This window comes from Vollenhovia emeryi, unplaced genomic scaffold, assembly GCF_000949405.1.
Source record: "Vollenhovia emeryi isolate VEMERY1.0 unplaced genomic scaffold, V.emery_V1.0 DF939237.1, whole genome shotgun sequence".
Lineage (NCBI taxonomy): Eukaryota > Metazoa > Arthropoda > Insecta > Hymenoptera > Formicidae > Vollenhovia > Vollenhovia emeryi.
The window spans coordinates 455589-480668 of NW_011967129.1; the positions used below are offsets into that span (position 1 = coordinate 455589).

General features: G+C 45.4%; 1 protein-coding gene across 8 annotated transcripts in view; it reads left to right on the forward strand.

Annotated features, from left to right (window-relative positions):
* The window catches only part of LOC105560209 (basement membrane-specific heparan sulfate proteoglycan core protein), a 171536-nt gene that overhangs the window by 59252 nt on the left and 87204 nt on the right, over nt 1-25080 (forward strand). For 6 of the 8 annotated variants that reach the window (XM_012009095.1, XM_012009098.1, XM_012009104.1 and 3 more), the window contains exons 8-9: nt 535-804; nt 1759-1875. In XM_012009095.1, the coding sequence (XP_011864485.1) occupies nt 535-804; nt 1759-1875 (387 nt within the window). Of the gene's footprint in view, nt 1-534; nt 805-1758; nt 1876-19455; nt 21363-25080 lie in introns of those variants that run through there. The other 2 variants (XM_012009103.1, XM_012009109.1) reach the window with 2 other exon arrangements.

Below are 25080 nucleotides of genomic sequence, written 5' to 3' on the forward strand. Positions count from 1 at the left end.
TTTAATGCGTGGTCTACAATGCGAGTCGCAGAGTCGCAGTCGCAAGAATAATCGACTGCGATTGGTCAATTCCGTCAGGCACATAAGAATTGATCAATCATAGTCGACTATTCTTACGACTACGACTTTACGACTTCTATGTAGACGAGGCTTAAAGCCTCCGCTACAATGATTCTCGGTTCTGTCTACAATGGTCGTAGTCGTAGTCGCTCGATAAGAATTGACCAAACGCAGTCGATTATTCTTACGACTACGACCATTGTAGACAGAACCGAGAATCATTGTAGCGGAGGCTTTAAGGCTGGATTCAAACTGAACGCGATGAGCGATGAGCGACGAGCGATATCCAATGGGCGTACAGTCTTTATAGGAACTATACGCTTTCCCATGTAACCTGTACGCCCATTGGATCGCTCGTCGCTCATCGCGTTCAGTCTGAATCCAGCCTTACGATTCGCCTAATTCGCGCTCTTCGCTAACCGTGTGTCGAAAATCGCCGGCACTGAAACCACGCTGATAAACGAAACGAAACAGATTTTGAGTATACCACTCTGGCACCGCAACATCCCTCACATTTCCCGGAGACGACCCACACGCAATTACAGCCGGAGGTAAAATCGGAGGTGTCCGACGTCGACGACAGGGAGGACGAGGAGTCCACGCTGAGATCGTCCTCACAGAAGTGCCGTGCCGACGACACGGTACGCTGTCACGACGGCAGTCGTTACATCTGTTCGGTGCAGCAGTGCGATGGTGTCCAGGACTGCAACGACGGCGGTGATGAGGTCGATTGCCCGCATCCAGGTACAGGTTGAGCTGGTTGATCTCCGCTGAGGCTCGGGATTAAATATCAGCCATCTGGAAGAACCGCGACTCGTCATTTTGGCGAAGCGACGTGGCTAAAAAAAAAACCCCCCCGGAGAACCGTACAACACGGTCTTAAAGTTACAATTATAGAGTTTTAAAATATTTCTCGGTAGAAATTATATTTGGTAACTCGTTAAAATCACGAAAGCGGTTCTTCGAGTATTCTTGTATTCTGAATGTACATACATACGTATAAGCTTCTCTTTGATGTGATATTCTTTTATACACAATCAACGATGTTGCGTGTATATATTTATTGCGCATATGTTATAAGATATGGCTCGAAAGTTTCAGCTACGTGTCTTGTCCTTTATGAAATTGTACATGTCGCTTCTGTACGAGAAAAGTGAGGAAAGTGACACAAATTACACTAAAAATAGCGATGTTGCAGGAGAATAATTTTAAACTTTTAATCTGCCTGCAGACACGGTTACAACCGTGTGCTCTGCTACATTATTTTTACCCTTTTACTTTTCTTGACTTGCCAGATCTTTCTCCATAATGTGAGAATCGTATTTCTGTTTCAAACTTTCCTCCCCTTTACTATCACTATTTTCAAACGAGATACAATCGTTGCATTTATCCTGTTTTTTTTTGTAATGCATTTTCTGGACAAAAGTACGAGTTAATAGATGATAAAAATGCAAAAACTCATTTGTGATTTATCACTTTTCTTTACGCAGAGGCGATATGTTGTTAGAATTCTTAGATTTTTGTCGCAACGATGCATGCAATGCATTCACGAGAGTAGAAAGATTCGTGTATACCGCCTGACGCTTTTCATGTTAAACTTTTGTGTTTCTTTCCGCCAATATTACGATAGCTTTTTTCACATTTAAAGGCACGATGCGACAGCTGCAGAGAAATCTATTAACGATTTACGTTTTACAGGCTGCGGTGTTGGCGAATTCGCGTGCGACGTAAACAGATGCATATTGGAATCTCAGAGATGCAACTTCGTGGAGGATTGTCAAGACGGTAGCGACGAACACGACTGCAATTATCCGGGTAAGTGTCGTATGATTTTTGATAATACAGCGTGACCACACGCTGGCATTTAAAGAAGAAACTTGTCAGACGCTCTTGTCTGTTTAAGAAGACAAACGCCTTCTTCCACGTTCTCGTTAGAAAATTGCGAGCGCACAGGCTACAGTTAAATCTATGATACTCTAACAACTGTATAAAAAAAGCTACGTTATATTTATTCCCATTTACTTAGCCTTATTTATCTCATACGATAAATACATTTATTCTTACTTAGCTCTTAGATATCAATTAAACTCGGCGAAGATATAAACATATTTAAAACAATGCGAGAATGTCAAATCAATCGTCCGCCTTTTGATTTTGCGAAATCTCGGTTTTACCGACCGCTTGATAACGGACGGCGCTTATCACTCCTGAACGCTCCGTATCTTACCTACGACCGTTAGCTTATCAGTCTGGCTAAGGTCTCGAGCGTAGATGGTATAGACCAAGTGACCTGTTCTACCGACCCGCGGGGATCGATAGGACCGCGAGAATCCCTCGGTGCCCTTTTCCACCCCGTTGGAACTTCGCTTATCGAGAGCGACGGTTTATCAGCGACGCGTTCCTACCCCCGGCGTCGCGACATTAATTCAAATCGGTCTGCTCCTCGTCCAACCGTGGGCGTCGTTGCAAATTTCCGGCGACGTGTCTCCTCCGCGAACGGCGAAGCGAATCCCTAAGCAGCGGCCGGAAGCTGCGGTTTTTCCAGTAGAAAAATAAGGTCAGACGGGGAGGCCGGCGCGGCGCGGCGTGTACCTACTGAATATTCAAAGCTCGAGGGCTTTTTCTCCTGTCCCGCGCCGCCGTCCCGCGCGCCCCTCGGCCTTTTTTCCCCGTAGCTTCCTCCGCCTCGAGTGGAGGACGATCGTGGTCAACAACGTGGAAGCGCCGGATACCGGGCCGGTGTTGTAAAGCCCACCCGATTGCGGCTACACGTACGGCGCTTTGTTGCGCGAAAGCCCAGCTTAATTAGACAGCTGCGCGCGTTCGGCCGGGGTAAATTAGCTCAGTGGTATCGGCTTGTGAATTATATTCTCGCGCCTCTCCCTTAGAATGCGCGAGAAAACATATCGCGGCTCGTGCGTTACTTGACCAATTGCGTTATAACTTACGTTCGTAACTTACGCGCCACGTGTCTCTTCTTCGTTCGTAAAATTAACAAGTATTTCTGTCGCGAGGGAAAGGGACAACGCGCGGAATTAATTTTATTCGACGTACGGAGAACACTCCAGATACATAATCGTCCATTTCTTCGCAACAATATTACGTGTAATGGGGGAAAAATTCGGGGCACCGGGCTAATTATTTCCGTGATTTGTACAATGCGCATAACGAGCCGGCGGCGCGCATTTAGCGCGCGCGCGCGAGACAAAACATGGCGCTCTATATTGAAACTTGTATTTTTCGTCATTATCGCGATTTCACAATTATCCCCCATTGAAAGTGAACAATTCACAATCACGACTTGAAGCGCCGTTCTCGGCGAGGCTAGTCGACGCCATGGCCGGGGGGGACAAATAGCTCCGCCTCGGCCCGGGGCCGGGGGGGGGGTTGTTGATCGAGGAACTCGCTCTTGATTAATTCAAACAGAGGGCATCATCGCGCGTCCACCTGTTCGCGATTCCGGTTTCCATCGCGGACCGTCATTTCTACTAACGCGGACATCGCGGGCAATTTCGTTGACTCGTCGGCACCCGCTCCCGCGCATCCGCGCGCTCTTCCCGCCGCTGTTACTTCCGTCCTCCTCGTAACTCGCGCGTTGGGCGAGGCGGAGGGGGAGGGGGAGGGGGTGAAAAAAAGGAGCAGGAACAAATTGAGGAACGGCTTCCCGCTATTCCGTTAATCGTTCACCAGCGGGCGAACTGGGGCAGCGTTCGCTCGCGGCGCGGCCGCTCCGCGATCGAAGGATATAATCCTGCGAGGGCCGATCGTAAATCAAGCAACCGTGCACGCTCCTCCGGCCCCGTACATCCGCGCTCTCATCATTTAAACGTCTCATGGTTAGCGGATATCTTCCGCGTCTTCCGGCAGGCCTTTTTCTTTTAATCCCTTCGAGACGGAGGGGGCTCTCGCGCTCGCGGGTAGGACGAAGGGCTGGCACCGGGGCACGGCGGAAAAGGGGGCGGGGGCGGGGGACGTCGTCGAGGCTTCACATAAATATCCGCAGACACGCAGGTTGCGGCGAGGCCCGGCAAGAAGAGCGCTTTTACTTGCTCCCGGTAATCGCGATGTGCATGCTTAATCAATATTCAAGTATTCTATCGCGAGGCACACGGGGGACGACCGTAGGCTCTCTTTCCTCCCCGCTCCTTCCTCTTCCCTCGTTGATTCACCCCTCGCCACCCCACGCTACCCCTCCGCCTCGTTTGCGTTCGCTCTCTTCTCCCTCGAGTAGGAATGCGCATAACTGGTTTCGTGTCCTTCGACGTGCCCCCTCGGATAATTATGAGTACCGCTGACTCCGAGGTAAGAGGGATGGAGGCGGCCTAGCGTCCACGATGGGCGCGGAGGGGGGGTAGGCGGAAGAATGAGCACTCCGTAGAGGAGGGCAGAACCGGGAGGGAAGGGAGATAACTTGCACGCTAGGCACCGCCACGACAAACGTCAACCCCCGTCGTCTTCGAACATTATTCAGGTGCGTCCTGAGTGCGCGTATATAGACTGGGTCGGCTTAAACGTGGTACGGAAAGGCAGTGATACGACGGTATTTTCAGAGTGCAAGCTTTTCACTGATAATTGCGGCCATTTTATCTAATCCGCGCTCGATGAACATTGCGGAAATATACCTCTGTTTGTTGTGCACTGTAAAAGAATTACATGCAAAATTACAATTATCTTGACGGCTGATATTGGGACCATCTATTAAAGGTGTATGTACATTTGCGTACGTCAGTAAGTTTACACCTTGTAGGTGTTACCTTATAGAGTAAGCAAACTGCTTGCTTTTAATTGTGTAAATTTTACAATTTTTTGTAACTTTTCATCAAGTATAAACAAATATTTATATAGCAAAGAGTAAAATAATTTGTGAAAGTACATAAATTTATATATTTCCGTTATTAATAGTGTAATCGCTTCACTTATTATGTATGTAATTTTACATACTTTTTTACAGTGTGGAATAAAACGACCAGATCGGGTCTTAGCTTCTTTAGTTCAAGACTTTCTTGCAGAGAGATTTACAAATAAGATACATTTCGTTTAACTATTAATATATAACGCAAACTCGGCGCTAAGTGTACGTCTCTTTACCGTCGTTATTCTATATTATTCTTGCAAACTTATCCTCGAGTAATTGATAAAATATTCCAGAATATATGCAACAGTGAAACTTTAAGTGTCCCGATAATGGGTTTCAAAATTTGAAATATTTGTGTGCTACGGAGTCAATCTGCACTATATCGCGTGCCAGGCTCGGTGTCGCCCGCGATATTTCTCGGCAAGGACATTCACGGTTGCTTTTATAACGTAGCGCGATGCAATTCGTTGTCGGAAGTATAACGAATGGCGGCCGGCAGTTTCGGGGGGGACTTCTTCGTGCCCCTTACGACTAAGACTTTCTGCTCTTCCACGTCACGTCAAACGACGTCAAATATGGTTATCGCGAACTTATAGACGCTAATAGTCGGATACTTCCGTAAATATTGGGGGAGTCAGCCGCAGAACTTGCAACCGATCGTACCAACGTCGCTCGCCGTTGCGAGTTCATTTGATAAATTAACTCGGTGCTCTTTCGTACGTACCTTGGCGTCAAATGGCCCAGTAAAATGTTGGCCGGCGCACCGATTGTTCAAGAGGCGCGACGATAAATCGAACGTACGATCGCGTCATCGCAATTACATTTTAAGGGGATGCTGGAGTCTGTCTGTTTTACCGACAACGCGAAAGTTATGTATGTGTGCGTATATGTATATTACATAAAAAAGAAAGAGAGAGCAATAATACGATACATCTTTCCTTGTCTACCAGATTGCAGCGCCATCTTATTATTATCATGCAGTCCTCTATTCATCATTCTACAGCTGTATTTGCATTTATAAATTTTTCTCTAACCCTATCTTTTTTTTCTAGACTTTTAATCTTAGTTCCAAGTACACAATATTGTTCTTGCATGTTGTCTCTAGGTCTCTCCGGCCTCATTTTGCAGATATAAACTATAGAATTTTTGTATAAGCAAATATTATCGTCATGTGACAGCTCTACATGCCAAAATATTTAATTTTTTTTCGTTTTTTATATAAAATCGAGCAGACGGACTTTTATTTTTGTGCGAACTTTAATCGTGTACAAGAAATTTGCAATTCTGTAAAGCCAATTAAAAGATATCCCTAATTAAAAAATATCGGTAAAACAGAGAGACTCCAGCATCACCTTAAGGCGGCTCCTGCATAAATCGACCAAAGAAAAAATTGAAATCTAAGTATATGTCGTAGTTGTAAATTTTATCTATCGGTACGCGCGAAATTTCAGACCCGGTCGCCGATGAAATGGAATAAAGAAAAAATGTTTAAGTTGTATTTTTTAACATTCCAGTGAACATCGAGTAACAGTTACATAACATTAATCGAGGGCTAAACCGCTGAGGGCATTGTGGTGTACAGATTTGCGGCATTGCTGGGCATTACTAGGCATTACTAGGCATTTTTTGGCATTAGTTTGAGCATTAGGCCTTGCTAAGGCATTATAAAGATAAAATAAGATATTAAGATGAAGTAATGCCCACCGGGCATTAGTGGGCATTGGTGTACAAGATTTTGGTCAGCGGTTTCTCCCTCAACATTAATATTATAATTTCCTACGCAACAAGGCAAATGTAATATAACCCACGTTGTATTACATTTCCATTGTTAAGTAGGAAATTATAATATTGATATTACGTGACTATTGGCGTTTACTGGGAAAGGGGGTATGGGCCGATCGCTCGCAGAAGCACTTTGAGGGTTAATACTGTTTTATAGAAAAAGTAGATTTTAACAAAAAACGAGGTGGACATAAGTGAACAAAAAAATTAATGTTTTTCGTTGCTCCCGAGCGGGAATTTTTTCATCGTTACCTTCGACTAGACGTTCGGATTACGTAGCACTGGACTAGTTATCTTAAGATAAGTTATCGTGCTAGTTTTGGTAACATCCACGTATTACCGAAAACAAACAAACTATGACGTTTGCACCTATACCTATTATCCTTTAATGCAGAATGCAGAATAGCATAATTAGATGCGCGTTAGGCAATTTAGCTCTTGCGCTCGTACAAATTGGCCCATCGTGATCCGCATCGAACAAATAATGTCTTATTTGTGTCAGGGTGTGAAAAATTCCTCATTTCCTGTCTCCGACCGTATAATTATCCGCGTACTGTATGCCATGTCCGTCTGTCCCGTTTAGAATTTAAAAGAAGATGGCGAGTTATTGAACAAAATTTAGGTAATCCATACTGTTATTCGCGTTAAACATAAAGTGAAACGGCTAAAACGGGACACGAAGCGGGGCTTGGACTTGGTCGGCGCAGCGCTCGGTAATAGACGATGGTAATAATATGGTAGGCTGTGCCTTCGGCGTTTGATGCTTGTCCGATTACAAGCCGACTGGTGTGTCGTACGACCATTAGGGTTTACGCGAGACTCTCTCTTTTGCATGTCATTACATCTTAACGCCTCCACCGCCGCCAGCGTAAACACACGAGCGCACCCGCGAACGTCCGGTCTGCGAAAATTTATCGTCCCCCCCGCCCGTCTGAAAAACATCCGCAAAAAGAGGTTGACCCGGCTAATGCGCGTCGACCGTATCTGGAAATATCGCTCGCTATCACTTTCGCACGCGTCCTCGTCGAATTGTGCCCACCAACTCGTAAAGCCAAGGTGAGACCAACGACTTGGGACGTTTGCACAAATTTCCTTCTACTCATCAATTGTACTCTGGGAAAAAAAGGCAGTTGGCAACTTATTTTGGGGCCCACAATTAGTAATCGAATTATTTGGATTGTTCGTAACTAATCTTTTACGAATTTTACCCCGCGTAACTAAAAATCGTAATTAGCTATTCTGTGTATATCCAAGATTTTTAAGTAAACTAATCGATTCTCTCAATTCTGTCGATGTTCGGTAACGCAAAGATAATTTTAAAAGGCACTAACCGAAATGTTAAGTTACTTATCTACAAAAAGACGGTCAAAATTTTTCCCAGAGTTGAGCTACGAACAATCCAAATAGTTCGATTACTAAATTATGAGCCCCAAAGTGAGTTGCTAACTGTCTCTTTTTCCACAGAGTAATCTTTGTCGTCCCGTTAGCGCGCAATTGTCGAATAATTTTTATTCATACATAAAGTACGCAACCCGAATCACGTTTTTCCTTAACTTGTGGTTTTATGTACTTTAGATATGATATATTTCTTGTCGTCGAGTCTTGGGTAATTTGAAGAAAAACACGTCAATTATTTTCGTTGGTTAGTACGACTCTGAGGGATATTAAAGATTTTGCTGCAATAAATATTTTATACTAAGTACGATAAACGCGGGTAAAAGGTGCACATTGAGAAATTATGTTAACATACATTTGCATTGATCGACCCCGTGAGGGTAAATAACGATATCTATTATCAGATCATTAAATGTTATTACGGTATCCCGTTCCAACGACGGTTATCTACATGCGTAAAGAAAATGTTCCTTCCAGGCAGAAGTGGTTAACGGCATTTTCTACAAAAAATTAGCTGCGCTTAATGAATATTTAATTAATTGTCCGTTAAAACGAAATTGTCCGAAATCTAAAATCGAATTCGAAATAAAAATTTCGTATAGAAAACGCAGCCAAGGAAACACCGGGCGGAATTTAACCGTGATGAAACGGTGGCCTTAACACGCACTACATACGAGCTGCTTTTTTCACAGCGCGATAGTTCTGGGACAAACAATAAATTCCTGAGCCGCAAAAACGTTATCCTCATACGTAGTCGGTCGGACATTTACATCGCTGCATTTTTCACGAGCGGAGTGCAGTTGCCCGCGTTTTACACGCCGGCAAAAACTGCAGCGCCAAAACCGGTTTCAATCGCCCCGGCAAAGTCGACGTATCAGAAATGTACTTCTTGGTCCTCTAATTAAAAGTGATTTTCACACCTTCGAAGCAGCGATTTAAGCAAACGCTTCGGAGAAACGCCGAAACGGCTCCATCGACTGAAGCAGGGGATGACCCGAGTCGAAATTTTGGCCCTACGTCGAACCTTCAATTCTATTATATAGGAGGGCCTAAAATAGTAAAAGAGGTCAAACTGCAAGTACAAAATTTACTCCTACTTTAAAACTGATAGTGGTGGAAATTTCTACTTTTGACAATTTAGCATTAAAGTAGGTCCTTTTAAGGAGGGGCTAAAGTAAATTTTTAGAATTGAAGATTCAAGGGAGGACTAAAAAAATATAATGTCCGCAAAGTAGGTCATTGCTGGTCTATGTAGGTGTATAGATCAGCTAACTAGGTGTAAATTATTCTTAAAAGTGTCAAAATAGTACCAAAATTTCGATTCTTAACTATATCCGAGTCGAAATTTTGGCCCATGTTAAACCTTTAATTCTATATATAGTAGGACCCAAGACAGTAAAAGAGATCGAACTGCAAGTACAAAATTTACTCCTACTTTAAAACTGATAATATCGAAAATTTCTACTTTTGCCAATTTAGCATTAAAGTAGGTCCGTTTAAATAAGAACTAAAGTACATTTTTAGACTTAAAGATTCAAGGTGGGAGCGAAGAAATATAATGTCATCAAAGTAGGTTATTGCTGGTCTATATAGTAGGTGTATAGATCAGCTAAGTAGGTGTAAATTATCTTTAAAAGTGTCAAAATAGTACCAAAATTTCGACTCGGGGAATCTTCGGTTTTACGCACTTTTAACGTCTGTTCTTTTTCTTCTTCGTCTTTTTTTTTGCAACGAAAAAGACATCAGTCGTAGTGACACGCGTCCGAACGATGGAGCTTAACGCGCATTGTTACAAGCAACACGCGTAATACGCGCGCGAATGCATGTTTGATCCTATCAATGGCGTATCAACGTCGGTGGTTTCGTGCAGGGTGGATAACGTGTAAAAGTCGTCCTTGTTGCGTGTTGGATGCATCGGCACGATCCACGTCGTTGCACGATCGCATCTTCGCGAGCGCGCGGAGGGACATTACGCCGATCGCAGGGGACATTCGTCCGTTCGTTTACATTTTCGAGACTAGGCTGCGCGGACGGTTTCACGGCGAAAAACGAGCCTACGTCGTCCCGCACACGCTACGGACGAGTCTCTAATTGACCGCTCGCATGCGCCCAGTACAGTGGCCGTAAAGCTGCAAAATGTTATATCTTATCAATTTATTTCTGCTTCTCCTTTATTTACTTCCACCTTCAACGTTAGCGCCGGTATGTGCCGGTAGTTTATCTGCGGTATGCGTTAAATAGCGCCCGGCATTCATTCTCAACAAGGACGGCTCTGTTCGCGAACTCGCGCGAACGCAACGCTAAATTGTTGCATTTCGCCGATCGGGACCAACCGAGCCGCGAAGAAATAATTCTATCCCATTATTTCCCCTCCCCCTCCGCCCCGTCCGCCACTTGACCCGCACTCGTGCAATTTTATATAATGAAAAATGTTTAATTTATCTTCAATTAAAATATTCATGAGTCGCGATGCAATATCGATGTGTTTTGAAATGCGGCGTGTCGTCTATGGGCAATGTAAAAAATTGACGTGAATTTTATTGTATATCTCTATCGATATGCGACACGTATGGATATTTTTACATAGACGAGACTGCGTACTGTGACGTTGTCGTGCCACGTGCGCTTGTTAAATGCATGAAAGTTTATACAACAAGTTGCATAATGGGTTGGAATTCATCAGAAATCGAAATCCACAATCTTTGTCGCATGAAGCAAAAGTAATTAGAATATCTCATTGGTACTCGTCCGCGTATCGAGTTTTAGGTACTGTAGGGAAATGAGCTCAGCATCTTAAAGAAATTAACGCTTCGCTCTAGCGATGATATTTTGTTACTTAGATACTGCTATTTCCGCGCGTGTTCACACGATGCTGTCGTTGATATGGAATACAGGCAACGAATGAATTTAGCATGCCTACTTTAGCTCGGATGACGCCTACGCCGAGGCGTATTCCATTTGTGGGGGATAAATGACATAACATGTGTTGAGTGACTTGGCTGAATAGAAGATGAGCGATTGCACCAAGTTGTCCCCGTTTCCAAGTTTGGTTATTTCCACGTGCATATCAATGACTTAAGGGTGGCGGCGAGGTGCTTCACGCGTTTACAATAATACCTTCTCAATTTGTGTCTCACCTGGGTGGTGAGTTAATTCACCAGCTAGGCTGCGTTACGTCTTGTTGCTAGATACAACTAACTCGGCAGGCTGTATGATTACAAATTTAATTAGTGTACAACGTGACGATATGAAGAACACAGACTTCGTTAAAAGAATATGTACAGTTGATGTCAGGAGTACATTCAAAATCGATGATCTTTGTGTAAAGAAGGAAAAGAGAAAGAGAACAGAAGAAAAAAAGGAAAGTGCGGAGAGGAAGTAATAGAAAGAAAAAACAGAAGAGAAGGGAGAAAGCATTTTTATTCGTGTCGGGCAAGAATATGTATATCGAGGATTACAGCTTTTCGTTAGGACAATGTCCACCCACATTAGTTTTCGCTAATACCCCGTTCTTATTTCTTAAATAAATAATGACACCGAGATGAATATATATGACTGAAAGAAAAGTGGTTGACCATCGTGTATATTACAGACATATATTACAGACATATATGGACTGAATGGAAAGAGAGAAAAAATGATTAAATTTATGAAACACATCCATAAATTCGTATATTTTTAACTTCAAATAAATTAATTTATTTTTTTTAAGTAAATAATTTATTGTTAAGTCTAACAATAGTACTGATAATTTTTTATCTCGTTACTATGGGTGATAAATTATGATTAAAAGTGAATTATTATTATTATCATAAATTTGAACACACGTTGCAAAATCGACATTGGTTTTTTCGTCGTTTCCAAAATTGTCGGTCTTTCGAGAATGTTTCGTCGCTTCAAAAATTTCTGGAAACTTTCTGGCAACTAATCTTTTACAAAAGATTGTGTGGAGCGTCTGAAATGTATGGAAGGTTGAATATTCAGTGGTCGTAACATTTTTCCAAGTTTCGGTCACTGCAGGAGACGGCTATTTGTGAGCCAGAATAGTTGGTAGTTGTATACCGAGCGACTTAAATGGCAAGTATTTACTGTAGCTATTTCCAGTTGTCGAGCATACATAAAATCTCTATCCACTGGCACGTATGAAAACGCTCTTATGCTTTAATAGATATCTTCTCGCCACTTTTGTCATATATGCAAACAATTAATGGATAAACCGTGTCCTTATTTTTGCGTCGCTATCGAGGCGATGATTCCCGGCGGTGATCTTACTTTTTTTTTAAATCACCCCGCGTGACGCGTGTGAATGATAAAAGCGATCACGTCAGCTCAGCCCACACGTCCTGGAATCCCGACATATTTGAAGTCGAACTACTTGATGCTGTAGGAATTCGGGAAGACACATTATACATACTTCTTGACTTATCAATTTTCATTACGACGAATATCACTCGTGGTCGTGACAGGTGGATTTAATGTATGTAGAATTACTATAAAATTTATGTTACTCATCAAATATGTATAAACTTTAAATATACCTTACAAATATGCTGTAGACTTTAGGCTTTCGAAAATTTGATGTTAAATTCAGAAAAAGAGAGAGATTCGTTCTTGAAATATTAATAACGCGTTGGGTCATACGTCAGTTCCATATTTTATCGAGAAATCTATAAATAAAGTTGGCATAAAGCATTTTAGCTGTTAAGAATGTTCCATCTAAAATGTACTCGTCAATTGTGAGACTTTGTTACCTCTGACAGTGCCTAGCATTGTGTAAAAGCAGTTGCGTAGAACGTGTTACGTTTCATCCCTTTTATTCGTTAATTATTATTAAGGGAGAGGAGGGGGTGGGACTTTTCTCGCGGATGCGGGACGAGCACGATCGTCGTTGCGCCGCCCGAACACGAAAACGGGTTTGCTTTTATCAGCGGTGGCGGCTCGCTCGCTTTTTAGAATTCATTTTCGGCTTTAAGCTTCATTTCGCGCGCGCGAGAATTAAGCGCGCCGAGGGGCGGCGGCGAGAGCAGCGGGTGGTTGGAGGACAAACAGCAGATTGGTAGGCGTTACCGTGGCACCTCGTACACTTAAGGTCCACTCGTAACAAACGAACAGCACCAACGACAAACAGTCGGTATATATGTACGTGCAAGGTACAGTACGCTGCAACAATATTCCTTGAAGGTTGGTCCATCGAACATTCTGTTCTCGTATTAATCGAACCTCTTCCCTCGTCGAATCTGCGACCTCCGTTGTAGACGAATATTGTTGGGCGAAAGAACGCGTAGGGAAATTATGACAAGTCTTTTCTCTAATCGTTTTTTGAGAAGTTTGGTTTCCGAGGCGAAATTCCATCATGTATCTCTTCATTTTAATTTATTAAAAATAGTCGCACAGCCACGTTGAATATTCCACCTGCAATTTGTGAAAAGAAAATCAAACGGCAAGGAATCCAAAATCCTAGTTCGTGGATATTATCGCGGTCACCGATCCAATTGTAGCGACCTCATTCAATTCCATTGCCATAAATAATAAAGTTGGAAATCGAGTATCTCACAATAAAGTCGCCCGTGTTTACGTATTGAAAATATTTCGAAACCATTCTTCTTAGGAAAATTTAAATTTAAATTGATACGAGCGAGCGACGATAATATTTTGCGCGCGATTTTACCCGTTTCGCCTTTTGCTATCGATTTTCATTAATCCGCCCGATGAATAAAAGATGCGTGCCGATTTAAACGCGACTTATGCACGTTAAGGATTACCCCCTCTCTTTCTCGCGCGCGCGTTCTTTTGAATTGTCAAAATCCAGATTTCTCGCGGCGCGGAGAGTGCCGACTCTTGGACAGTATTATCCCGATGCATCGCGGCCACGTGTACGTGTCGCACACGGACGCGCGGACACAGGCGCGGTTATTTCGCGGCGTTCGCGTGCACGCGCCCGTTGCTCGTTGCAATTCAGACCCCCTTTTTTGTAATTTACGACAATACGTACGCGGTCGGGAGAATTACGACGCGAGCCGGGCGGCGTCGGCGCTCTGGATTTGTTTAATCGTCCCTGAGTAGAACGAAAATTCTGCCCGCGCGACCTGCACAGAGCCCCCGCGCGTACCCGAAAGTAATTTTCGACCGCAGGCAGGTAGGGGATGGGGGAGGGGGGGCGCACACCCCCGCCCGCTGATGATGTTCGCTAAAGGCCGAACTAGTCGAATTCCCGCCAACTTACGGCGCGTAACGAGGAATTCATTTCGCTTTAAAGGAAGACGCGAGACCCCCGCATGCCGGGTACGATCGCGGAAAAAAGATAGGGTGATGAATGGACGCCTTCTATATAAAAACAACCGAGCGCTTTCACACCAACCCCGAAAGATAGGTTTCTGCTCTGTTCCTCAAAGTAGAGAACGCGACAGTGTTTCGTGTCGTTAGAAATCATTTCTAGCATTGTACAACGTCGCAATACGCAATCTCGCGTAACGTAGCGGCAAAGAAACGCTGCATGGTTGAGCGTGGCGACTTGATCCCGCGACATCAGGTGACTATTATTATTAAATGACGCATTTGAACATGGAAGAACGATCTGTAATGTTCATTCTATTCGATAATCAGACTGTAATCTTTGTTCTATTTGATAATCAGATAATGCGCAGATTTACAGTGCGCAAAGTATATTACAATATTCAAATATGTTATAATAAATTATACAGCGGCAAAATAATCGCAAAATTAACAAAGCCATTTACATGGCGTCCGCAGATTATTTATAAAGCGAAGTTTATCAGAAATAAAGATTATTATACTATGATACACAGCTAATTTCGAGCCTAGCGCATCCAGTTTCAATACTGTTATTTCACATATTTGAATCGGTTAAAACAGACGGAGAACATGTGACAAAATCATATGTTTGAGAAAAACGAAACTGTTTTATATGCGTAGTATGAATTTTTCAGTAGGTTTTACTTCCTTGCCCCGGAGGATGGAACTCCTTAAAGCCAGTTTTCATTAAAAAAAAATGTTTTAAACATTTGATTTTACGCTACAGCACCATTAATTCAATTTTGTCCACGTGTCCCCTTTTCTGTCCTCCCTGGTTTATTTGTCGTAATAATAAAGGTATGAAAAAAAAGTAAGTGTCTAAGCGCTTGAGATCAATTTGAATTATTACTCATTTCTGCTCTTATACAGAAACAAATTGTCCGTCTCTTGTTTAATCAATTGGTCGACTGTCTTCATCTTATTCTTGCCTTTTTCTTGATTCTGACCTGTCAGACTAAAGTGAAGTACCTTTGCTAAATAAAATTGATAAGAAGGTAATGGCTCATCCGGTTACCAACAAAAATAAGCCATTTCGAAAATCCTCTCGGACTAAATGGGTCGTATCAACTTTCGTACCCGCATCCTCTTCTCAACCTCTTTACAATTTTCGTACTAGATGGCTCGGTTTACCGTCCCGATTACGGAAAATAGATGTATAAATCAGGACGTCGTCGGTCGATCGTTTATCTCGTAAGCGTGGAATTCGACGGCGAGCCGGGAAATCGAGAGCGCTCCCCGGCGCCGCCCGTTCCGCCTGCCTTGGTCCATCTCCCGGAGAGTCGAGAGATTCTAACTGTTATGCTAACGCGAGTATGATAATCCGGGCTTCGTCATCCGCGGGACGTCGCGCGGGGGATCGCGCCGGGCTCTATACATTCTCCAAAGCGAAAGCCAAAGAACGGAAACGTGGGACACGCTCCTTCCCCGGGACCGGGGACCCACCTCCGCCCTTCTCCTTCCTCCGAGTTGAAAAAGTCCATTAGTATGAAAATGCGATATAAGATGGGTTTGAATAAACATGCGCCGTCCCTTTCTTCCGCGACGTGTCTACATCGTGTCGCGAGCACATTTCGCCCTTGCCGTCTCCCTCTCCCCCGCGTTTCACCTCGTCGTCGTCGTCGTCGTCGTCGACGACGTCGTCGCCGTTCGCCGTCACGCCCATCCGGGCGCGCACAGACCCGTGTGATTCTAAAGTTATTTTATTTAAAGTTTTATAATCCGCACAAACCGAACGTGTCGGCCGACCTGCCACCCCGCCCTCGCCGTCGTCCGTCTCGATATGCATCATCGTGCTTCCGCGTGGAGGTACGTGGAAATTCAATAGATATTAATAATAGCGAATTCGGTCGCTTGCACTAGCGCGCACTGAGTGCACGCTACAGCTTGTCTGCAGCCAGTTCTTATATTTACGGGTCGTCCTCGATATTTCTTCAAGTATTTCTTAGCCAGTAAAACGATGTAGCATCCGTACAGATCATTGTCTGGCCAAATACTCTTTGAACATGTATTTAAGACAAAGTTAAATGTATATCGCTACACGTCTCATCAGCAGCAATAACAAATGATGAACACTGTTGGGCTGATTGATCGGAACAAGCACTTGCTTATAATTAAAGTACAATTCGAATCTGGTTTTTGATATCGCAAATCTCGTTGACACTCGTGGACAAATTCGCAGCTGCGCCTCATTCCCGAGTACCTCCCGAGGAAAAAAATGTGAAATATTCCGTGTTTGCGATACGCTGAAAATTTATAAAATAAAATTAATTGTCAACAATAGCCTCGCTGCCTAGATAAACGAACGATTTCGCGCATCGTTAGTCCACGTAAAAGAATAAAAAAAAAACACGCCATTTTTATCCCCTTTCCATTTCATCCCTTTGGATACATATGTAATGACGTGCGGGTGATGGTTAAAAAAAATTCACGTCTGCAAACCACGTTGCGATTCGTCGTTCCCCGGAATCTGTGGCTCGACGTCGTAGCTTCAGGAGCCACGCAAGACTCAAACGCTCGTGCGTTGCGAGTAGGGGGGAAAAAAAAGGGTTAAGCGAGAGAGATCAGAGGAGTTCATCTGCGAGTTCATCTCGCGGACGGCTCGGCGCCGACTCTCGGCATAGGACGTCGAGCGGCGCCGAGCGAGCGCCGGAAACTGCCGAGAGGTCGAAGCGCGCCAAAGGGTCGGCATGAGGCCGTGTCGGCCGCCCGCGTGATTGCCATTACGCCACGGAGCCGCGGTACCTGCAAGACCTCCCACGCTTCTCTCGGCCGACAGTTACTCGCTCGGAACAGGACGGGTCGGTCGCTTCTAGTCCGCGCTCCTAGTCCGCACCGGTGCGCGCCGACGATAGTATCGCGGAGGAGGACTCGCGATTCCGCCCGCGTTGGCGGCACAGGCCCGCGAGCCGGCAAACGGAGGAGGCGTCCGCCGACCGCAGGGAGTTTGCAAGCTGAATTTTACCCGGAGCCGGGTGGTACGGACGCACCGATTGACGGATGGTCCCGCGCGCCTGGCACCTCGAGCGAAAGTCCGCGAAAGTCCGCGTCCGAACCCCGGGTACCCGGCGCTTCCGCCGGCGTTCGATCGCGCCGTGTGGTGCGCTTCCCCGTTGAACGCGCCGCCGAATTGAATTAGACTGCGGGTAGTTCGGTCCAGGCGGCCACGCGACCGGCCGGCCGGTAGAGCCCTTGCTGTTCGTCGGAGCAATGTAATTGACGGTAATTGTGTGAGTTGCGAGTACCACGAGGGTGAAAGCTCGGTCTATCGTTCACCGCGCGCACCTGTCAGTCATCCCGAGCGCTCAAGAAACTTTGCACGTAGGCGCCGATCCTCCCCGCGTTCCGTTCGCGTTTCCGTAACCCGACGTAAGTAGTGTGTCTTCGGAAACGAACCGGGATCCAAATGTCAACGTAGGCGTCTCGAGTAAGCCTCGTCGAGCCGATGATATCTTCCCGCCGTTCCGGATCGGACCCTAGCTGTTTTTCTTGGCCGCGCCGCTCGATCTTCGATCTCCGGCTGCTATCGGTGTATTCATAAACGGTGTCGCGTTACGAAATTCATTCGCCTTAATCTGCATCTCCGTTTCCATTCTTAGTACTCGTCATTCTTTTCTTCCGAGAGACTAAATATAACCCGACATTCTGGTTATACGAACCGACGACGGAATTGAAGTCGCAATCTTAAGACAACGTTCGTACATTGAACGGTTGAGGAGGACTTTGAGAAGTGAAGAATTTGCTTTCTTAAATTTCCTTTTAATGAAAGGAGTTCATTTCTTTCGGCAAATAATATTTCTCTTAGCGAGGAGACTCGAAGAAAGGAATAGCGTAACGTAGAGTTGGGCGAAATTGCGGTAGCGTTAGACAGCGATTTTCAAGATCTGATAAACTATTTTAATATTTTATTGTACTTGTTACCACGTTGATAACCCAGAAAAGTTTTTCGCGCCAGCAGCCGTGGAGAAACTTCCCTGTGCGTAGACATGTTCCTGAATTTATGACGCCTATTTCATCGCTTCGTATATATTTAAACGTCTCTTCGACGCTCGTGCTTTACGAGGGGTGGAAAAGTGCAGCCCGCATTTGTGGAGCGTGTCGCTTCCGGAAAGCCGGCTAATTCCTCCGTCCAAAATTATCCGCATCGAGAGAAGACGAAAGGAACGAATATATTTAGCGCTCTTATATTTTTCTCCTCGCCTCTTTTCTTCGCTTCAACGAATCATCGATGAGTCTATCGCGCGAGTGCCTCTAAAGTCGCAGTCTCTCTCCTCCCCCCCCTCTCTCTCTCTTCTCTCTTCTCTCTCTGTTTCTCCCGTAGCTTTTGCCGAAATGCCCAATCACGTTTATTCGAACGCGAACTCGTTCCGAAGGGTTGCTTATGTTCAATTCACGAGAAGAACAACGAAGCACGAGTAGCAGGAGCCATCGGCGATGACTCGGCGCTGTCGCGCGCTGATGCACCGCGGTAGAGGGAGAGCGTTCGAAGAGGGAAAAAAAAAAATACAAAGTAGCTTAGTGCCTCCCACGCCTCTGCCATTGACAGCGGCGGTGGGGTGTCCCTATGCTCGGATGGTTCTTCTTCGGTCTATGACAACTAACGGCACCGCCAGTCCGCCAGTGGGATTCGGTCAGCGCGACGTCTTCGTTCCTCTCGTTGGCGCACGATCGTCGCGATCGAGGGGGCTCGATCCCGGACCCACCGCCGACGTTTCGCAGGGGTTCGTAAGATCCCCCCTATTTGACCGACGGCGGTAAAGTAACGTTTTTAATTAGCGGAGAAGTCTGACAACGCGTTCCCCTGTCGGTCCGATCGATCCGCCCCGGTCCGGCCCGTCTCTCGACCTCCTCCCCGCCCCCCGCCCCGCAAATTTCGATCGTCGCGCTCCAAGGACTTTCGTGATCACGGTTACGTTTCCCCGAGGTGGACGTAACTTGTTTTGCTCGAGGTGCAACGCGCGTTTCACGAGAAGCCAGGAAAGTACCCTTCCCGAACGACCTAGGCTCGTGCATAATGTAGCCCCCCCCCGTATCGTCGGGCGATTTGTAAGGTGTAGTCGAGCCGCCCCCCGTTAGAATATACTCGTCGCTTCCCCCACGGTGACAGACGAATTCGCTGTAATTTCTAACCGCTTGTATAATTTCCCTTTACGAGCCCGGCGAATAAATCCCTGGCACCGGGGATTGACGCGCGTCGTAAAGTGCGGGGTTACGAGCTACGCGACGAGCGTTGTCACCCCAGTTTCTAATCCATCGAGGTTTCTTTACATCCGAAATTAAATTGCGGAGTAATGCAGGGCACGGAGTCCGACAAAAATCTCATTTGCGACTCGGGTAAGAGCGAGCATGAGTTTTTTTTTACCCCGAGTAAATCCATCCGAGGCACGTAACGAAAGTCTGGCATGCATCTTCGCGACGTGCTTTTACGCATGGCATTCCGCCGCCAATACCGGAGCGCGATCGCGAAAAGCGCCGCGTCGCCCGGCCCGCCGTCTCTCGCATTATAATCAAGATAATGGCGACTTTTACGAACAATTTAAATCGGATAATCCAAGTGATAAAAAGGCTGGGGCGTAGAAAAAGAAAATATTATCCCTCGCCCCGTAAGAGCTCATTGAAATTGCGCGTTGTACGTGCGCAATTTTCTTTACTGACGCATTAAACAAAAATTGAGTGCTCGCAGTCGAGACCCGAAACGTCCTTAAAACAGTGTGGAGGTAATGAATCGTCGGGCGTGCCTTTTAATAACGCGAATGTCGAACGCGGCGCGAAGCGGAGAAGCGCGAAAGTCGTCGTCGACGCACGAACGACGGGGGTTAATTGCGATTGAATTTACAAGAATATCGGTTAAGTAATACGTAACGCGAGAAATTTTAGCGATATTGGAAAATTGGAGTACAGTAGAAGAAAAGCGAGCGCGACACAATGGAGAAAACCGCGACAGCGCCGACAATGCAACGGGAAGCGAGATTGAAGACCGTGGGCTGGCGCGCATCAAACTCGACGGCGGCGGGCCGTCATTCAGAAAATAATTAAAAATAATTGAAAAACACAGCGCGTCGTGGCGGCGCGCGGCCATTGTCTGTTTACCGGGGCGCACAATTTCCTCGGCTTTTACCGCGACCGCGCCGCGCAATCTGGCTTAATCCGCGCGAACAAATACTGAATTGTCGCCGCGCGTAAAGACGGGAAAGAGGTAGACCGGGTAAGAAGAACAACCGGGCCGAGGGACTACGTAAATCGCGGGTCCGGATTTCGCGATTCCGTCATTCGGACGCGGCAGAAATCGGGAACGAGAGAGAAACGTGTACGTGCGCGACGAAGAGCCGCGACCCTTCCTCCCGAGTAATGAATCGGAAGTTTATCCCGGAAGAAAGTGCAAGAGAGAGAGAGAGAGAAAAGAAGCACGGCTCTTCCGCGGAAAGAAAGGGAGAGACTCGCGTTGCAGAAAAATCGTGACACGGGCATAAAAACTTTTCTCAACTTTCTACGATCTATCTTCGTCGCGTGCCTCGACGTTCCGCCAGACGAGACGAGACGAGACTTGCGGTTCCTGTCGTCCCCCTGCCATATTCGGTTCCGTCGCCGGTATACTTAGCGAATAAAGTTCGCCGCGGGAAACGTCGGGGAAGGTGCTTTCCGCCCGTGATCGGTACGCACAAGTCAATTAACTTTTGCAATCACATTTAGCTCCTGAGTGTATCAACTTTCGCTTTCCTCCGTGGGCGAAGCCGAGACGCGCTCCTGAGGCAGCCGGAAGCTCCTCGAGGTCTCGTTTCTGCGCGAGAGGCAGCGCGCTCGCGAGATCGTGTACGCGGCAAATGAATCGCTCGTAAACAATCGACAAGTGAAATGGGACTGCCGGCGACGAGGCTCCTGTCGATCCTTTTGCTCCTGCTGGCCCTAGCACGATCGAACCTCGCGCAGAGGCACAGAACTCAGTATCGATCACGCACCCGAGGTAAATACGATCTCTCTTTCAGAGTCCTTTCCATTTAAACTAACATCTTAAGCTCGGCGGCGGCGATCGTATCGCGCGACACTGGCGTAAAAAAAAAATTTTTTTTTTTACTCGAGGCGACTCGAGTAAATTACGAGTTTAAACTTCTCTCCGCTATTTTCAACGGTCTATTTCGTGTAAAATTGCTGGTGTAATGCAAATGTCTCCGCGCTACGACGCTGTGATGTGCCGCCGCGTTGCCGAGCTTAATGCCTTAAGTATTAGGTATTATAAAGCGTCCGTACACCTTAATCTCTTAAGTTCCGTAACGCTTCTTGTCTGTGGTAATAGTTAATAATTTCGACGGATGAGAAATAGCCTCTTCCGCATAGAAGTGCGATTGATCAGCGATATCGTATAATGGGCGGGAGAGATGATTCGCGTTAAAAGCCTTATCTGCACGCGGCGAGAAAATCGTTCGCTACGCTCGTATAGTATCCGCGCCCCGTGAGAACCCATTACTCCTCAAGTTCACGACAAGTGAATAGCATTGTTTTAAGCGATTACACAATTTTTCCGGCAATTCTATATCTCGCTCTCCTCCACCTTCCTTCTGTTTGCTCTTGCAGCGTGTCACATTTACTTCTTTTTCTCTCCCCCCATTCTACCCCCGGCGAACCTTCGCGCTTTCTTTCCTCGTTCCCCGCTGTTTCCCTCTCGCGCCGTAGCGCCGGCGTTTAATTGCATGATGTCGGGCACACGATGTATTTTCAGGATAAATCTCGCGATGTTTCGCTCGTGTTAGAAAACGCCGGGACTACGCGGCGAGCGGGGTGCGAAAAAGAGAAGGAAATAACGCAAGAAGTCTCTTTTACGCGTAGTGGATAATACAGTGGCGCTCGAATATCGTTCTCGAAATGAAACAATCGCCCCGGCCCCTCCTCTCATAAATCTCGGCACCTTCGCGTGCGTATTGCACTTTATACGCGCGCAATACGCATCGAGCCCAGGGGGTAACCGCTTGATGTAATCGTGGGACAGTGTCTCCGAAATCATTATGAAATCCTTACGAAATCCCCGTGCAATCGTTTTGTCTTCATTTTCAACTTTCTTCATTTTGTCAGGCACTAAACATTAAATTTGAACATTTTCTCGGCTTGTTTTAAGTTTCCAAAAGAATTTACTTCTCTTAGTGAATATCCAAAATACCTGTGAGCGCGTATTCTTTTCATAATAAGACAACAGCGAGCTAAAACGTGGATGCACCTTTGCGCGCAAATGTGGAACGGTAAACGGTAAATACAAATACAAAATTACTTTTCGTTAAGACCACGGTTAGACTGGTGGGAAAAGCGAGGGAACACGTGACCGAGTACTACGATCTTAACTGAAATTACCTCTACAAGCAAATACTCCTTAGTAAATTAAGAAAAATATATTTCGAGGAAATCTAACAGCTCGTTGAGGTTTAACAACGTTGCATATTTTTAAACGTGCACATAAGAAAAAGATTTGCGATTAGATGAGATTGTAATCAAATGAAATCGTGCAATCGGTGGGACAATATTTTAGTTAACGCCTAAGGGCGTTCTATATTTCTAGAGAAAAAAAAACGGGAAAAACTCGTCCACGTGCAAAGTGGTAATAGAGGCATTTTAAATACTTATAAAAATAATGCGAAATCGTGTAAGCTCGATCGATTTGATGCTCCGTACGGTAAGCTGCAAATACCCTCGTCATCTGAAATAGTAATTAAGGCATCGATTTAAAGCCTTTTGTGGTATTCCGACCTCGTGGGGCGATAGCTCGTCCCTGCGAGAAAAATAATTTAAAGGTAAGGAACTGGGAATTCTATTTATGTGTTTTAAACAATGCAGCAGGTGACGATAAACGCGGCCACGCGCGCACACACAGATACGTATACACGTGTGCATGTGGCCACTATAAAACGCACGTAATATAAAAGCTGCCCCCAGCTACCCCTCCCGCACGGGGATGCGTTCTTTTTCTCTCCAATTTTTTCATCCCGCTCGCGCTGCCCGCGCTGAAAGCTCGTAGTTGCACCGCATTACACCGTAGCGGTTTACGTCCCGAGATATAATATTCAGTTTAGATACACGAAGATATTAGATAAAAAAGGAGCTGTTGAAAGCGGAGGAGAGATTTCTGGTATTCCGCGGAAGTTTCGTTGTAAAGGCTGAAATTGATTTACAAATGGCGCATTCGTCGGACATGGAGAGGGGGGGGGGAGAAAGGTTTGAAAAATTGGAAATCGTTGTGCATAACATTTATTAATTTAAACATTTAATTATCAATTGAATTGAGCTCACTTCTTTGGCCCGTGTCGCGAGCAGAGTCTGCTAGAAATAAAATGGTATCGCTGTTACAGCCCGCGCGATTAATTTCAATTTAAACGAAATGTGGCGCGTTTCGATATTCGGTTTGTGTACCGCTGGAATGGACGATCGGGCGCGGAATGAAACGGTAATTTAGAACAATTGGACGTTCGTAAGAAAATACAGCACGATTCCGCCACCCATTTGCGTCTTCGATCGTTGTAATAATAAATCGACGATACACCGGCACTGTCAAATTGGGGCGCAAAGTGGTACGAATGCGTACATAAAGCCTAGCGCGATTATCGCGAGGGAAATGGACCGAGAGAAACGGCCGAGGTCTAGCCGGAGGGGACAAAACGCGGGGCTCAAAGTCGTCGCTGCGGTGCCGAGCGAAGGTACGGCGGGGTCCGCCGCTACGCGATGGTCGGCGACGGGCGAGCGTATGGGCAAGTTCGTTATTATTTATTAATACATTTACGATTGTGCGGTAAAGCAGCGGCCAGAAGTTCGCGACGCGGCAACGACCGCCCGTTACGGGCCCAGGCTAATGGGCAAGAAACTCGGAAGTTCCATAACCGGCGTTAACGACGCGTTGCGTTTATGCGTCGGCGATCCCGGGCGATGTTGCTCTCGTTAGTACATCTCCTAATCCCGCCCGTTCGTTGTTCCGGTGGGAGAAAAGCGTTGCGTTAAAAAACAACCGCGTCCGCGTAAATCGCGCTCATCCGCCCTGATTTCCCTGTAACGCGTCGTTTTCTGAAACAGCGCCGCGATAAATTCATCATTGTCGCTATTAAATCCCTCAGATGAGGTTTATTACGATCAAATTGCCGGTTTTAGAATGAAAATCACGTTGAAATTAAAACGAATTCGTTTCCGCTCGATTGTCACGTATTTTGGATAGGATAGTTTTGCAAAAGAATTTTTTACAAGTTTTTCAACGAATAAAAAACGACTTAAAACGGATTACAATTATGGCGTAGAATTAAATTCTGACTTTCTATTTAACTTTTTGTTTACATTAAATATTCATCGCGACACTATATTAAAGTTTAATTCTATAAATTTAATTTTGAAGCGATGACGTTTTGTTCTCTAAAAATTGTCTCCTTTGAAAATAATAATTTCCTTTTCGCAATAGACTTGATTTTGTTTGCCAGTTTATACAGAATTTACACGAGTGCTGTGTTATGTTTAAAAAATCGACATTGATTACCGTATATCGCCGAGTTTAGCTTGCCTTTTATTATATTTTTATAACGGCTGGCCATCCATAATTCGTATCATAAAACTTGTAACAAAATTATTTATATTACAAAACTGTGTGATATATTGATTATTTCTACTTTGTTACGCTTTTTTCTGAACTCCTGTCATAAAAATGAAGCAAAACGCTTTCG